The sequence below is a fragment of the Electrona antarctica genome, assembly GCF_951216825.1.
Source record: "Electrona antarctica genome assembly, chromosome: 5".
Classification (NCBI taxonomy): Eukaryota; Metazoa; Chordata; class Actinopteri; order Myctophiformes; family Myctophidae; genus Electrona; species Electrona antarctica.
Genome location: NC_136810.1, coordinates 34,160,088 through 34,177,896, shown reverse-complemented (window position 1 = coordinate 34,177,896; position 17,809 = coordinate 34,160,088). Strand labels below are relative to the sequence as shown.

The 17,809-nt window shown below is 41.7% G+C and overlaps 1 protein-coding gene across 1 annotated transcript; it reads left to right on the top strand.

Annotated features, from left to right (window-relative positions):
• The first annotated feature begins 294 nt into the window (after nucleotides 1–294).
• On the top strand, nucleotides 295–16,789 carry ice2 (interactor of little elongator complex ELL subunit 2). Its single transcript, XM_079500764.1, has 15 exons — nucleotides 295–431; nucleotides 1,855–1,959; nucleotides 2,591–2,927; nucleotides 3,026–3,145; nucleotides 3,234–3,368; nucleotides 3,583–3,699; nucleotides 6,163–6,322; nucleotides 7,599–7,771; nucleotides 7,857–8,685; nucleotides 8,794–8,963; nucleotides 9,223–9,352; nucleotides 11,347–11,416; nucleotides 12,670–12,720; nucleotides 14,085–14,313; nucleotides 16,206–16,789. The coding sequence occupies exons 1-15, from the start codon at nucleotides 418–420 to the stop codon at nucleotides 16,380–16,382; spliced, it is 2,817 nt and encodes a 938-aa protein (XP_079356890.1). The 5' UTR covers nucleotides 295–417; the 3' UTR covers nucleotides 16,383–16,789.
• Nucleotides 16,790–17,809: the final 1,020 nt, after the last annotated feature.

Genomic DNA, 17,809 nt, shown 5'->3' with positions numbered 1-17,809 from the left:
GTCTGCAGCCTTGTTTTTTTAGGTGCTGTGTAGTGTGTACTAGTGTGTAGGCCTACTGGTACCATGAGGTTCATGATTGCATCATAGTCGAAGAAGAACTACTAAAGTAGACTAGTAGTTCATTTATTTCGGTCATGATAGCATGATATGGCATAACATAATTTTCTTTATTTAATCCATATAGTTATTAGTCATCTATTCCAAAATTAGTTTTCATATTTAACATTATTATGATTTGTATGTATTTAAAATAAAATCCCACAGTTAAGATGAGATCGCTTGGTGTGTGTGGACCGTTGTGCAGTATGCCGCCTTGTTTCCGGGGGATTTGAATTAGAGTTGCACCAAAACATTGTCGCATGTTGAACGTTTTTGTTATGCTGTCATGTCAACAGCAATTGTTTGATAGTTTTCGTAATGGATCTAGTATGGTAAGAGCGCGAGGACATTACAATTATATCTACGACAGGAGCGTGTTGAGCTAGCTCCGTTTGGAAGTAACCTCTATATCTACGCAGCAGCGTAGATATAGAGGTTCCAAACGGAGCTAGTGTTGACCATGATGCAATGATACATACAGTACCTACGATCTAGTTTAACTGAATTGGCACAGTACGGTACTGTTATCGGTACACTGTGTCCTTAGTCCTGACTGTACTTACTGTTGAAAGAGAGAGAGAGAGCCTGGGCACACCTGAACTTCCATGCGCGGCCAAAAGAAGCTGTCTGTCTGGGTCTCTTCCGGGTTTTTCATCACTCTACGAGAGTCTAAGCGACCATACTGCTTATTTCTTGCGCGGGCGAAAATCCATGCCTCAAAGTAACTCTTACCTTGTACAAATGCAAAATCTAAGCTGCTTTCCCGGTTGCCCCACTTGTCCGGTTAGCCCCTTTCGGGACCCTCGGTTAGCTTTTCTGAATTTTGGACGTCGCTACCCTAGGGTCCCTAAGCTTATTCCACCTTCCATGGGATGCAGATTTACATACTCTCTGTTCACGGAGAGCCGCAGTGCCGCTTGAGTGTTGGTGAGATGTTTCAAAGATGCATAACACAGCTATAGGAGACAACGGAAACGTGTATGAAACCGCATTAACCGCCGATGCTTTGCTGAACTTCTCTCTCCTCTCTCTTCCTTGACTAGTTACTGCCTCTGATTGGACGACCGCGTACATGCAGGATGTTTATAATGCTGTTGTGTCTTGGGTGTTAAATACTTAACGGCATCGGCTGTTAATGCGGTTTCGTACACGTTTCCGTTGTCTCCAATAGCTGTGTTATGCATCTTTGAAACATCTCACCAACACTCAAGCGGCGCCGCGGCTCTCCGTGAACAGAGAGTATGTAAATCTGCATCCCATGGAGGGTGGAATAAGCTACGAGGGACCCTAGGGTAGCGACCTCCAAAATTCAGAAAAGCTAACCGAGGGTCCCGAAAGGGGCCGTGGTCCGGTTTGTGTGCGGCAAGCAATTACACCCCGCACGTCCGTAGTTTTCAATAAAAAAGGTGTTTTGATCCACTCTGTCTCGGAATCTGGCATCCATCTTACCATCATTGGTAAATGCGCAACAGCGCCCCTAGCGGCCAGGGTTCTGTTGCGCACTAATACGATGGAGGAAAATGCCAGATTCCCTTTTCCGGGAATCTGGCCGACACGTGGGTGGAGCTTCATTTCCATCCACCAGCTGTCTAAAAACCCGGAAGAGACCCCGGCAGACAGCTTCTTTTGTCCGCGCATGGAATCTTAGGTGTGCCCAGACCCAGAGAGAGAAAATACCAATAGCCAATTTAACACAGGTGCCCAGTCTGCCCACTCTTGCTTGGTGCCCACCTGTCCGTTTATTTGTTCTTTTAGGGAAGACTCTTCTCCAGTCACCGAAACAACATTCTTTACAAGGGATGTTTATGACAAATATTCCCTTGCACCTAATATATCAGAACTGTGGGCCATCACACAAAGGTACGTACAGTGTGAAAAAAGTTAAAGAAAATCACTGGTGATATTTTGAGCTTGTTTTAACTTCAGTATTTCCATTATTTATTTTGTTACTTTATAATTCTGAGAAAGAAAAACTGTGTCGGTATATAAGACCTTCGTCTTAAAGATAGCCTGACGAAGGTCTTCTCTACTCTCGTATGGTGTTCTCCTATGCACCTGTCACCTCTTTAGGTGTGCAAGAGATTACTTTCTAGTACTTCTACCTCATAGGCCAATATTGTACCCTTTACTACAATATTTAGTTAGTAATTGTTACTTTGCAGATTTAGATTATTAATTCAAAACACAATTTATACTTTGGATTTTTGAAAATCAGCCATTTTCAAAATAATTTTATACATTTTGAAAGATTATTTCAAAATGTATTTTACTTTGGTACTTTATCTATATTTTGATTCCAATACTTTTGTACTTCTACTCAAGTAAAGTTTTGAATATGGCCTTTTACTATTTTTATATTGTGGCATTATTACTTTTACCTAAGTAAAAAATCAGAGTACTTCTTCCACCACTGTAAAAACAAAAAATCATATGCTGTAGATTGTAGAAGTATGCACCGTTGTCATTAAACTAATATATTTGTACGTTTAAGTCCTCCTACAGTGAAGGTTGAAGTGAAAGAGGAGTCCCCGGGTGCTAAGCCTGAAGGCCCCGCTTCCCGAGAACAGCATTCAAGGGTCACGGTCCAGGACAAAGGTCATGTCAAGGACGAACACGGTGCATGTTGGGAAAGCTGTGATAGTGACAGTCCCTCTGCACGTGACACCAAGAAGAAGAAGAAGAAGAAGAAGAAAATTCAGGATGTTAAGCATGAACCTCATGACACGTTTCCTGAACCCAGGCTGCCTTACCCTTGTATGTCCATCCTGTCCTACAATGACCAGAAGACATATCTCGGAATCCTGGCAAAGAAGATGAAGGCTCCACATGTACAGTTTGAGACTTATATATGCAGTTTTATCATTTCTTTCCCCTTTCTTATGTATTGCAGACTGCAGTGCAGAAATAATCCTTTGTTAAATTACAGGGTTTGCAAATGCGAGTGAAACAGGAAGAGGCCCAGTTCACAATGTACCTGCAAGACGTTGCAAGAGTGTGTGCTGATGATTACAAGTCCATATCCCAGGGAGCTTTGCGATATTCAGAGGTATTGGTACTACAAGCCCCATAATTCTTGTTTTCAGTATTCTAGTACCACAAATGCCTCAACTCAAAAGCCCTTATTTGTTCCCCAGGAGTTCCTCAGCGGTTGTTTAGAGTATTTAAGGACCTTTCCACAGTTCAGTCAGATCCACGAGACAACCAGTTTGACAGGAGGAACCTACAACCCAAGGCTCACTCTGACTTTTGAAAAACGGCTGCTAGCGCTGGTAATGTACTACTACTACTACTACTACTACTACTACTATACCATGTGTATAACAGTAACACAATATTTATAGTTCTATCATCACTTTTGTCCTTTGCCATTTCTATATTGCATTGGCCAGCTTTCTGTCATTTGAACTTGTGTTGAATTCTAGAGCATCTTGATGTTGGTGCATTTTCTCTATTTCCATATTTGCTCCCCTTTTTTTTCTTCAGGGCAAAGTGGATATTACAAGCCACAATATAGTGCCTGCTGATGCACAGCTTGCATCGGATTATGAGAGTGTTTCATCAGAGAATCCCCCATCTCAGAAAGCGAAGGACAACCACGCTGTAAGCAGTTGTCTGTATTTCTTTTTTAATTACCCTAACAAAGTAAGCCACACAGATGTAGAGTTTTACAGTTAGGACGGGATTCATGACCTGAGGCCTTTTAGAACTCTGTTGCAGCATTTGCATTTTTCACAAATACCCTGCAGAGGGCGCTCATGTATAACAGACACCAACTAGTGATATGAATCTGCAGTATTGCACATTGTAGTGTGTAGTAGTTATTCTTCACCACTTTCATCTGGCTTCCCTATAAAAATACAAAAATAAATAAAAACTATTCTGTTTAATTCTAAATTCCAAAATATATATTTTAAAATATCGATCTACAAGCTTGGAACACGTCACATTTTGTTACTTTTATGCAACACCATTATAGAAAGTATAAAATATGGCTTAATTAAGGACCTTATACCTAACTACACTGATACATTGTGTAGAAATGTTGGCGAGCAACCCATGGTTTTGTGTGTTAAAGTTAAAGGACCACTTCACCCATTTTCTAACTTCATATTGGTCTCACTAATGCTCATTATACGATGGCACCATATCTGTCTCAGGCTGTGGACAGTTCAGAAACCTGCCTACCAGTGACATCATCGGTAGGCAGCTGAAAGGCATGTAAACATACGTATTCACTCCTAAAATGTATAGCTATAAATAAATAAATATTTCACAAAAAAAAAGAAATTGTAAAGGCATACATGTCACACATGACGATGTGTCATATGATATTGGTAGGAGATTTCCAACTGTACAAACAATTCAAATCACGCAATTAAAAACAATATAACACACGTTTACAATGTTACAAGTTTAGATGCTTAATCAAACAGTGCTTTACTGGCTATGTTAAAAACATATGCGAGCACATATGTGCGAGATGATTTTAACCACAGGACAGCGTGACATCAGAAGCCTATAAATATCCCTGTGATAATATAACGTTTTTATTTTGCCATAAATGGATGGCCTATTTTATTTCCAAGTGACAATGACAAGCATAGCTTGCCTATTTGCAATGGCATAGGCAGTAGGGGCTTAATCATTCACCCATTTAAAAGAGTGCTTGCCTTTAACAGTCATTCAGATAAATTGCAGATCTGGTCATCTGGATAAGATACGCTGATCGCTTATGTGAGATAATTTTTGGGAGTTGCGACCGCGGTGGGCGCCGCTGTTTAAATCCCATGCATCCCACCCAGCACACACCAGCCTTCATCCATATGTTTATGCATTCATTCATCAATCACTCCATAAATGTTGATTATGACTGCCTTGCCAGGCTATCTCTCATTAACGTGGCATCACACACTCACAGCAGTGTCACGGGGACCTACATGACTGCTTTAACGTGCACTGCGCACAAATGGGTAAAATGTATATACGGTAGCCTACATACCTATTCTATTCATGGCGATGTTAACTGTGATGTGTGAGTCATGTAGCCTATTACTTGACAAAGGTTGTAGCCTCATGGAATAATCCTCCTGGCGTTTCTTGCCAGTGTGCCAAAATGCACGTGCGTGCGTGCACGGACATGACAGGCAAGCGAGGCGAGAGGGGGAACCTTTTTTCTTATCGGAGTTCAACATGTATGTTTGGTCGGATTCCGGTTGTTCATGTCGTAAAATTGGGGCGTTTACAAAATATTTAAGGACTGTTATTTAAATGACGGTCGGTTTCAGCTGTGGCATTTATCAAAGCTCCGACCTAAAATACGCTGGGATCAGCTGTTTACGAGCACTTCATAAATTCTGTGCCGACGTGAGCGCAAACCAAAACCCACGCTCGAATTTAAGGCAGAATTTACACTCCATTGATAAATTAGGGCCTATGGGTGCAACAGTTAAAGGACCACTTCACCCATTTTCAACCTATCTTCATATAATCCTCAATAATGCTCATTATAAATTGTCCATTTCTTTCAACAGTAGACAATTGACAATTAGGATTCCAAACTACAGCCTTTCTCTTCCTGTAAAGTTAGCATTCTGAAATAGAAGCCATTATTCTCGTGTTATTTAAAATAAATACATTTCAATCTTGTTTGAAATGACCAACCCCTGCCTACCGATGATGTCACTGGTACTTGGTAGGCATGTTTCTGAACTGTCCACACCTGTCCCTCCTCTGAGACACACATTAACATTAGTGAGGACCAATTATATGAAAATGGGTGAAGTGAACCGAACTATTCGAATAAAATAGTTGATTCATAATGTATCCTCATTGGGCTTATTTCATTAGGTGAACATTTCCAAAATAGTGAAATGAATAGGGAATACAAACTCATGTGGGCGGCGTTTGTAAATCAGTTGTTTTAATCGCTATAGGACAAAATGATAAAATACAGTTTAAGTAGATTTTCTTTATTTATTTAAAACAACTTGCTTCTCGATTATTTAATTAATCAAAAAAGTAAACAGTAATAAGATTAGTAACCTGATGTGTTACATTCTACAGTCAGTCAGCAGCGACAGAAATGCAGAGAATCTATGTGGCCATTATGAACCGCATGTATGCCTGACACGAGATGCCCTCGTCAGGCTGCTGGACAACTTTGGCGATGAGTTCTCTGATCCATGGGAGCTGCCGGTTTCTGTTAAACTAAACCCAGGAAAAGGTACAATATATGCATAGAATCTGACACACTGGAGCCATGGTCTTAACATTTGTTCTTCTGTGTTTTACACGGATATATAACTAACATAAAATTGTATCAAAAATGAAGAAGATCAAAGCCTCACTTTTCTTTATACAACTGTGCACATGTAGTCTCTCGAGACAGACTGTTGACTCCGTCAAAGGAAAAGAGGGCACTGTTTTTCCTTTATTTTTTGATGATGGGTTCTCAGATTGGTGCACATGTGGCATGAGCAGCTAGCTCCTGTTGCCTCAACAGTGTTTTTTTTAAATACATTTTTATCCCATGATTTTGTAACCCATTTTTCACCCCTGTGTCAATTACCTAATGTGATCCTGGGCTCTACACACCCTCCGCCAACCTGGGGAGAGCAACGGACTTGAACTCATGCTTCCTTCATGCATGAGTGTCCAAGTCGCTCCTTTACACCTGGCGGGGGAGTTTCCCTGGTTGGACGTAGCACGTGGAAGGAACACGTTATTCCAACCAGTTCCTTTCCCCTCCATCAGGCGCCCCGGCTGGCCAGGGGGAGGCCGTTTAGAGACCAGGATTACTGCGAGGGTACCTACCCTCACACGGGGAGAACATGCAAACGCCACACAGAAAGGGGGGGCATGAGACATGGCCAAAGCATTTCCAGGGGTCCCCAGCCAGTTGAGAACCCCACACAAAACATGCAGTAATCCTGGTCTCTATGCGGCCTACCCCTGGCCAGCTGGAGGGGAAAGGAACTGGTTGGAATAACGTGTTCCTTGGCTTCCACACGCTACGTCCAACCAGGGAAACTCCCCCTTGTCAGGTGAAAAGAAGCGTCTTGGACTCCTCATGCATTGAAGGAAGCATGAGGACAGTCCGTTGCTCTCCCCAGGTTGGCAGAGGGAGTGTAGCGCCCAGGATTACATTAGATTAGACAATGACACTGGGTGAAAAAATGGATGAAAAAATCATGGGATAAAAATGTAATTATGAAAATAGAGGGTTACATTTTTAATTTGTCACAAAAAGGATCATATTGTGTTAAATTACAAGAGCTTTATTATGCTTGCAACTTATCATATTTTTACATTTACTACACTGCTAGTCATGAGATATTTGAGGTTGATTTCTAATCACGGATTGAAATTGAATACATGTTGAATACTATCACCAGACCCATATTTATTCAAGGGGGAAAGAGGTCCTATGTCATTTCTTTAAATTTAAATATTTATTATTAATCAATTGGACACATTTCTAATATGACTCTGATCACCAGGCAGGAAGACTGTGTACATAGACTCTCCCCTGAGGAGAACCGAGGTCACTGTGAGAGAGAGGAGCCATATTTTCCACGAGGAGAGTCTGAAGCTCTCCATCAGCAAAGCTGGCCACACACATGCTTACAATGTGATGACAGAGGTCACTGATGCCAGGAATAAACACACACCGGTATGCTCACATCCTGCAACCAATAGCATTAACTGACATCTGTGATTTAAACACAAATACTGATATCTTTGAATGTTTAAAACAGGAGATCTCCCAGAGAAGTTTAGTGTCATTTGAAGAGACTGGCCTTGACTTTGAGGGGGATCTCACTGACCTGGAGACGTTCGGAGAGGCAACAACTGCAAAACCGACTGTGAAAAGGCTGAAGACTGACAGTGACGAGCATGTAGCCGTTCCAAGTCCAAACACTTCTCCACAGACAAGGAAAACTATGAGGTCCAGTATGCGTCTTGCTGCTAAAAACACCACAACTTTTCCACTAGCCGAGGTCAGTTCCTCATTGTCCCGCACAGGAGATTGCCTGAACGAGACTTCTCAGCCAGGCTGCGTTGAACCCAGTGCCTCACAAATATCTGAGCCAAAGGTCACACAGACGAGACAGGTCGAGAACAGTCAAGAAGAATCGGATGATGAGAAGCTGATCATTGATGACCCCTCGACTCCACCCACAACACAACCCACGGAATCTGAGACTGTGACCGCCTGCCCAGACCCTCACGCTGTTGAATGTGTCCCTGCAGATCCCCAGTCTCCCCAGAATGTTCCTATGCGGAAACGAGTCTGTAAAAGAGCCAAGGTGGTCCCTGGGGACCAGCTAGGACAGCTCCTACGCATGCAGACAGCCATGCTGAAAGCTGCCAAGGACCCGACCAAACCTACTGCCGCATTGTCGGAAGCCTGTTCACCCCTACCAGCCGCTGGAGCCCCAAGCTACACCCACCCAACCTCCCTGGTCAAGGCCTGTGTGTCTTCATATCTAGAGAGCACCCAGAGCCAGGATGGCGAGACCCGTTACGCTGCTGCGCACGGCGGACCTGCAGCTTCTGTTGACCTCATTGCTGTAGAACATAAGAGTTAGTGTCAACATGGCATTTTCTGATATCTTCTGATTTTAAGATATTATCTTTCTTATGTTACCACACTATAGCGTTGAGCTAATATGACCTGTCCTACTCCTCCAGAAATCCTTTCCCAGGACTTGCAGGAGAGTGCAGAGGATGTACAGGATTACGAGGCTCCAGAACAGGGCAATTTACTGTACAATCTGTACAGTCTGCAAGATGTGCTGCTTATGGTGCGCAGTTCTTTGAGCTTCACCCATACCAGGAGGGTAGGGGACGGCTCCAACTCGGTAAGAGGTTCTACCATCTATTGTGCCAATTTACCAATATAACAATATAACGGTAACTCTTTATTAAATTAGTACAATCTTAAAGTAATTTCTAATATTTTATATGGGTGTTATATTTATCTGAGCATCACGATATGTTCCCATATTCTTTCTTTTTTATGATATGGTCATGTTTAACACAATGTTTTTTTTTTACTTGTTTTCATCATAGATAAGATGTTTATTTTTGCTTTATAACCTTTGTCCTGTCCCCTAACAGTATGTACCAGTCCATGTGCTCCCCAAGTTGGAGTACCAGATGTGCTACGGTGTTGAGTGTGTCACCCACAGCGAGTGCTGCCAGCAATGGGTAGAGACACTGCTGCACTCCAGCACTGTATGCTACATAGGTAAAAGGAATCACCATCATCAGCCCTGTCTTTTTTTATGTCCACAGACCAGACCAACCAAAGGCACGAAACGGTTCGCCCAAATTGTTAAATGCCCACTACTGGGATTTGGAACCACGCCTTTGTCCTCTAATTTTTCCTAACAAAAGCCAAGAAAATCAGCATTCAGCAGTATAACATTTATGTGGTTTATGAATGAGCATTTGCTCTTTGAGAGCAGCCCTCCTTCGCAGCAGAGCTGATTAGAGCGTATGCTCCCACAGACCAGTGAAATAGTCATGAGATGACTCATCATCCCTCATGACTGTTTGCTGATTTAGTTTGTCCTGTTGCCATAACTACAGCCATTTTTGGTTACGGAGGCATAACAAAGAATGGAGTGTGCACTGTGCAGAGCTTGGTTAAGTATTGTTTTCAGCTTCACTGGCTTTTGAGCCGAATGGATTTGGTGTTATGTTTCTTATCTCTTGCCCAGGGTTCTGAGGGAAACCGTTTTTCGCTCTTCTATTTTTAAACAGTCTTTCCCATTTGTTACAGTGTGGGTGTGGCTTAAGGGAAAGCACTATATTTTGTACAGGTGATGATAGGAAGTGTTATCCTAGATTGTAGGCTTCTAGCTCCTAGGTCATTTCATATACTGCATTCCAGCAGAGCTTCTGTTTGTTGGAGGCACGCCTTAGACTGTCTACCTCAATTTGCATTTCATATTTTCCATCCAGTCTGTTTAGGTGGTTAAATCCGTAACCTTGTGTTCAATAACTCATCTACTGTATACAGGAATCTTTTTAAGTGTTCATATTGGCTTGAGGTGGGAAGATTAATTCTGCTGTGATGTGTTTTGTATTTGCTTCTATAATTACAATTACAATACAAATAGTTTTCTCTATGCTCTATCTAGTCTAGGCTTCACAAATTACACTGGTTTTTGATTCTGAGCAATAATGTAGAATGGATTCTCATTGTAATGGTTCTGTCCTACCTACACTAACTGCAAAAACAAAAGTGGGGCTAACTGGAAGCTGGTGCAGATTTGACAGAAACCCCATTACTGGTGAGAACCTTGAATCTTTTAAGAGAGGATCCAATTAGAACCACAAGAAAGGTTGAACTCCCTACTTTTTTAATCATCAAATGAAAGAGAACAGAACTAATCTATTTATCATGCTCTAAAGACCGCTGGGGGTCCCTGGACCACACTTTGAGAACCACTACCCTAACCAACACTGTGCCTCTATCAGATGTTAAATGCTGAGAGTAGGGCAAAGGGCATCATCTCTAAACAATGTTATGTGGCCCAAATCAATGAACGTGAATAGGATTTGCCAGTAACAAAGCAATAATGTCATTTTGGCATAGTCATACACTTTGATGAGATCACTCACCTTGTTACAACACGTACATCTCCTGTGTGTAATCCTGGGTCTATTTAGACATACGTTAGTCAGGCTTCCCTTTTTGCTTAGCGTTAGTCATGGTTTATCACGAGGCATTTCTTCTATGTATTGTATATTGTCTCTGTCGGGTGGAAACCTCATATCTCCAAAACTGTAACTTTTCAGGATTCAACATTTTGTTGCTTTCTGTGATGCTGTCGAATGATCAAGTAGGGCGTTGATCTACGAAAAAAACAAACAAAAACAACACAAATAGTTAGAATATGGAGAGATAGGAGTTTTCTGCCCGACACCAACGATATGTTTGGCTCGGAAATTTCAGAATAGCAATATGTGTTTGAATGAAGACACTGTTCCCATAACAATCTGGTACAGGGTTGAGTGGGAGGTTATATAAGATCATTGCAAAGGAAGTGCTAGCATTTCTTACATCCAAAGCTCCTAACATCTTTTGTAAATCATGACAGGCTAATCACCGCCGTGGCCTTGTCACCGGCGTTGAGGGCGTGACATGTTTGATGTACAGGCTCATTAGAGCTTGTTCTTTTCTCGATGCACATCTCTCTGTCTGACTGATGATCTGTCTCTCTGTGTCTCAAGCTCACATCAATGCGCACACATCAAAAGTAGCCCTGCTGAGAAAGCTACCTGAAAATCAGATTGATTACAAGTGAGTACCCTCTGTCCAGATGTGTTGAGGATTACTGCTACAAAACCCATCTAAATCAATAGGACAGAATGGTGCACTTTTTGTGGGGGAATTTAGTGACATTTGGCACAAATCATCCACTTGGACTCAAGGATCAACTGATTAGAAGTACCCGTTCGGGGGCACGGTGGCACAGTCGGTAGTGCTGTCGCCTCACAGCTAGAAGGTCCTGGGTTCGATTCCCGCTCGGGACGCTGTGGGCGCTGGCGGCGTGTTTCCTCCTCCTCGTCATCAGTGCCCATACCGTGTCCCCTAGGGTAGTTACCCTCACAAAAAACATGCAGTAATCCTGGTCTCTAAACTGCCTCCCCCTGGCCAGCCGGGGCGCCTGATGGAGGGGAAAGGAACTGGTTGGAATAACGTGTTCCTTCCACGCGCTATGTCCGACCAGGGAAACAAGGAGCAACTTGGACACTCAGGCATGAAGGAAGCATGAGTTCAAGTCCGTTGCTCTCCCCATGTCCCCCATATATGGGAACTAGGTTGGCAGAGGGTGTGTAGAGCCCAGGATCACATTAGACAATTGACACAGGGTGAAAAATGGGTTACAAAATTGTGGGATAAAATTCAGGAAAAAAAGGGGTACCTGTTCAAAGGTCAAGCTAACTAACATCACAAGACATGGTCATTAAATTCCTTCATTGTCTTTACTACATACAGTATACTGTATTATAGTGTAGCAGCTAATTGCATTTTTGCATTATAATCGTTCACAAGTGGAAACAAGTACCAAACTTTTCACGAAGACTTCTTAGGGATTGTTCTTCAGATAAAACCCATTAGTCACAAAAAAATCAAGATGGCTGCCACATTTCCAAGATGGCCACCCGTTAATACATTTTTTGGAGCAACTTTGTGTACAATTGTCCAATATTAATGATCTTGCTAGAAGCCAGATAAATGCCCCTGGAGAGGCTAAGAAACTTCATTCAACCATACTAGCCCATACCCGGGGTTGTGCGCAAAGTTTTGTCTAAAGAATGACCCAAGAGGTACAGTCAAATTTTGGTCCTTGTTTCTAGATTTGAACGATTGTTGTGCTTATCTGAGTCTGCACAGACACATGTAAACAGCAAATGGCTGCCAGAGGTATATTACTGCGATGTGGTATTTCTAGTATTCTCTTTCTTGTGTGAATCTATGTTGTGATGTAATATGGATGCCTGTTGAGACACATTTATTGTAACCTGCTTACTTTTCTTTCCCACCCACAGACATTCTAAACAGCTGAACATTCTGCATCACTTACTGAAAAAGATGATTTTGTAAGTAGGGGTGTGGGGGGTAGTCTCTTGACTGTGTACTGTTGGGCTTAATTAAAGGGTGGCACATGACCTCGGTGTAGTAGAGGTCATGGATTCAAATATTTTGAGGGAGGGATGCACATGCAGATTAGACACCAATGGACCGACATGTGGAAACAACGGTTGCACATGCGGTTGCACATGCGCTGCTCCGTGCTTGTGGTTAGGTTGTCGGTCTAATGACAGTCGGACCAATAGTAGGTCTAAACTTTGACCTGTCACATGGAACTATTTTTTGTGTCCAGTATCACTACGCCAGCACCTGCACAAAACCATAGTTCCATATGACAGGGGTCAAAGTTGAACGAAAGTTGCGCTATATGGTAGAAATAGGTCAACAATACAAATTCTCGTTTTGTGGATTCATTTATTTAGAATGAGTGGCCCTATTGACCGGAACTACTTAATATTCACAAAACCCAGACAAGAACTCCCATGCAATCAATTAATACCTTTGCAACCACTATATTAATGGTTTCCTATATTTCCTACAGCTTTAAGTCCAAAAATCTGAACTAACCCTTTAATATCAAATTCGGTAACACTTGAAGGACAGGTCTATAATGCATTGTAATCGCATTTATAATGAATTACAATGTGCTTATTAAGTGCTGGTCATAATTATAAGCTCGGTGGAAGAGCACGTTATAACTACTTTGTTATAAAGTGACTTTGTATTAAGACATTATAGCATAATTATAAACATTTATAAAGTGTGTTATGAAGCATTATTTATAATACATTATTATGCAGTATATTAGAGACCCCGAACTTTAAGTAAAGTGTTACTTAAGGATGTGCTGTTCCACTGAGTTCATAGTGCATTATAACCAGCCCTTATAAATGATAGTATGAGTTATAATAATTATAAACATTTATAACAAGTATTATAATGCAGACCTGACCTTAATATAAAGTCTTACCTTTAATTCTTGTGGGACTCCAGTGCCTGTCTTTATTGCATGGTGGTTTTGTCTTTGCACATCTGCCATCACGCTCTCTTTACATGAATGTTATTGCATCACAGTGTTGTCATTGTCAGACAGCCGCAGGCCAAATTACGTCACGCGTGTACGTGTGTGTGTGTGTGTGTGTGTGTGTGTGTGTGTGTGTGTGTGTGTGTTTACTGTGTGTTACTGTTTGCTTTAGACAGAGGTATTGTACAATATGCTTTTCAGTCACACAATAGAAATGATACCTGCTGCTTTCTTATGGGTCTGCTCGCCTGCATTCCTCACTGTGCCGCCGCATTCCTTCAGCATGAACATCAAGCTGAAGGCAATGGGAAGGGATGCCTCTGAATGCTGTGCGTGTGCTCCACACAGGTTAGAGGAGGGAAGGTACCTGATCAGGCACAAGGGTGGCGATCCCTTTGTGACCATATTGAAAGCAGCAAATGGAAAGGAGAGCCAGTGCCCGGACCTCCGCACTGTGCCCCCGCCCCCTGCCTGTGGCCCCGTGCCCTGGATAGCTGTCGACCCAACTGTGGTCCTGCCCTTTCACCAGAAGCACGGCCGTGTTCCCTGCACCTTCCCCCCGAGACCAGATCAGATGGTACGGTCCTGGTCTATGATGATCCTTGAAAGACTTGAAACCTTAATATTAAAACAGTCTTCAAGTATCTTCAATGGATTTCACATTTTGATACAAACGTGTTTCAGCCCTTCTGGCCTTCATCATCAGTGTTTGAGGTCATATCCTAGGTGGATATGACCTGAATATAGCTCATCAGTCATTAATATGCAACAAATATCATACACAGTACAATATCCAAAAATATAGAATGGAAATATAAAAGTTATGTTACAAAATTGAATTCACATTCAGAGATTAGTGAGATTCACAGTACTATCGCGTATGACATCTGTTCGTGCAATGTCCCATGTTCACTTCCTGTTGGTACAAATCGCTAGTAGTCTATTTCCCACTAACTGCCAATATATACTGTACTATAAAGATACTAATATGCACAGTAAATAAATACTGTATAATATTAGTGTTGATTCGAATTGGGACACAAAGTGTCTATTCATTCACTTCTCAGATGGGCTGGACCAGTGTACCACACAGTCAGCTCATTACTGCCAGCGGGGACAATGGAGACCACAAACCTAATTTGTTTTTATTTTATTTATTGTTTTTTAAATCAGTGAAACATTCTGTGGAGGTCTGTCTGAAATAATAAACAAACAAACCCCAAAGACGTTACCACATGCAACTCACAACATCCCTCACAAATTTTAACCCAGATAGATCGGTATCCCCTCCTATACGTAACTATAGAGGGTATGCGCGTGACATCATCATCGTACTCTGAAGTTATGCGGAAACGCCTGCTGAGTGGCAATAAACAACTTTCTGGCCTTGACAGCCCATACATCCAAACAGAAAAGTCCTATCTGATCGCATTAAACGACATTAAACTTACCTTTCCACTCGATTTTCCATGCGCATACCTTCTCTATACCTTTCAATCTGGGAATCCCTTTTGGGGTAGTTGTTGCTATGTACAGAAGCGGTTCCCAAACCTTTTTGGCCATCTACTGTTACCTCCTAACCTAGCTTATGCACCCCCCCACATGGAAATATTAATTGCATAAGCTATATAGAGACATAGATTTCCTATTTATCCACATATGCACATATTTGAACCTGAATATGGCATATATGCAGCATATGCTATATTCTGCATTTAAGTAAAAAGTAGCCTTGCAGAGCCATGAGGCCCATAGGGCTCCTAGGAGCCTATCTCCTGTTTCTGTAGCGTGAGGCAGCTTGATGTACAAGTACACCCCCTGGACATGACGCTAGTATGTCGCAGGGACTTACCCCCAATCCAACCCTTGATGCTGCTTGAGTGTCAAGCAGGGAGGCACTGGGTCCCATTTTTAGAGTCTTTGGTATGACCCGGCCGGGGATTGAACCCTGACCTCCCAGTCTCAGGGTGGACACTCTAACCACAAGACAACTGAGCTGGTCTTCTGCATATGCTTGCCATATATTGGCATAATATGTTAAAATATTTAAAATAACACCATAGCACCACCATTAGCCTTTTCATGGAGCCCGCACACCACAAGGGGTGCACACACCACAGTTTGGGAACCCAATATAGCAACATACATTTTTTGTCTTTTTTGAATAAATGTTTTTCAGAAAACGTAGGTCAGGATTTAGATGGCGTTTTAGAATCGGCCTCAGGTCTAAATGGGTTAAATCAGTTGGGTTTGGTTGTCATGATCTGGCCTATCTTCACCTCTGGTGTTAATCTCGTTAAACCCTATTTCCCTCATTTCTTTCCCCCCCACAATGCATTTTGTGCTATTTTTGTGAAATGTTCACCTATTATGCTATGGTTCATGTTGTTAATACTTAGTAGTGACTGAAGTGTATACTAGATATTTCAAAGGAGTCATTTTAACTTTATTTTCTAACTATTTTTACAGACCCAGAAGGGCAGGCCAACACCATTCAACAAGCAAGGAGGACATCCACCACAAGGCAATTCTAAAGCAGGAAGCAACAAGAAGAAGAACAAGAAGAAGAAAGCAGGACGTGCAGCTAGGCGTAATGAGTGGATGAAAAAGACAATTCAACAGTCCGTTGAAAATCCCGACATGTAACATTATATTTCATGCCTACATGTCTCTTATACCCTTAATAATGTCATCTTCAGATAAGCTGAAGCTAAAAACGATTGGGCATTGCTTGGCTTGACATTATAGACAAACTTTAATTCAGACATATACAGCACTTGTAGTGTTTATATTTGTATAGTTTTTGTTTCTCCCCCGGCCAACTGGGGCCATGCTGTAGCTCAGACTGTTCCAAGGGAATTGGTGGCTGAATTGGGGAGACATTTTGAAAGAATAACTTTTGTTTGTTACCTTTTCATTGTTATACAATTTAAATGTGGGGGGGTTTTTTACGAGAAGAAAAAAGCAATAAAGGTTATATAAATGGTCTACTCTAGGTTGTAGTGCTTGACTGTGCATGCTGAATTAAAATGTGTAAACGTAACATCCTCCTATAATTCTACAAACCAAGTCTTTCTGTGTGACCAGGTTTTTCTCCTCAGTGCTTTCAGCAATTGATCTGAAGTTGCACACGGGCAATGATCAAGAATGTATGTATGCACTAAATCACCCAATAACTCTACGGTCGCATGGATCCGCACATCCCAGAGCAGAGCTGGGGGTCGACCTGCCTCAAAAACAAATTATTCATTCACCTGAATGGTGCTAATAGTGGTTACTACTACTAGCCTAGTCCTACTACTATTTTATTTAGGGTACACACAGGCAACCCAAAGTCTGCAAATACTTTTGTGCATACCCCCCTGGGTTAATAGTTGAGATAAGTAGCTTTGAATAGCTACTCTAGTACCACTTAAACAAACCTTATATTGTGTAATGACAATGTACTTAGCTCTTGGCCAATCATATCTCTACTACATGCCAACATAGACAAACTATGGCATGTTGGATCTATTTTATCTATTTTAGCCATTTATCTTGCTCTCCATTCAAGCCGTTGGCTTTGACTTTCAGAGCATACCTATTTACACGCACCTCGACAGTGGGTGCAGGGCCAATAAGGCAATTATGGAAGGAGGTAGGGCCCGCACACCATTCTTTTGGTAAAGAATTACTTTATTGAATAAATAGACAACGTTTCGATCTTGACAGATCTTCGTCAGGTCAGTATACAGATGCACACATTTTCATCACTTTTATCTAGTTCCCTCAGATCGAGTCCCTCCCCTCGTTATGTGCCACCCCCACAAAACACAGGTGAGTCTCATTACTCATGAGGAGCCAGAATTGTGACAGAGTATACAAAATATACTTATATATACCATTTACATAGAATACATCATAATATTAAAAACATTACTTAAAAAAAATGTTTCACTCTAGTTGAGACTCCAGTACCACATTACCACAATTGTTTATTTTCAATTGTTCTATGTCCACACTCATGAGATAATGTGGTACTGGAGTCTCAACTAGAGTGAAAGAATGTTTTTAAGTAATGTTTTTAATATTAT

What these genes read in the sequence shown, in the direction of transcription:
- ice2 (XM_079500764.1), top strand. An exon ending in AAAAACGGCTGCTAGCGCTG is followed by an intron (nt 3,369 to 3,582) that starts GTAATGTACTAC and finishes TTTTTTCTTCAG; the next exon opens with GGCAAAGTGGATATTACAAG. An exon ending in TTACTGAAAAAGATGATTTT is followed by an intron (nt 12,721 to 14,084) that starts GTAAGTAGGGGT and finishes TGCTCCACACAG; the next exon opens with GTTAGAGGAGGGAAGGTACC.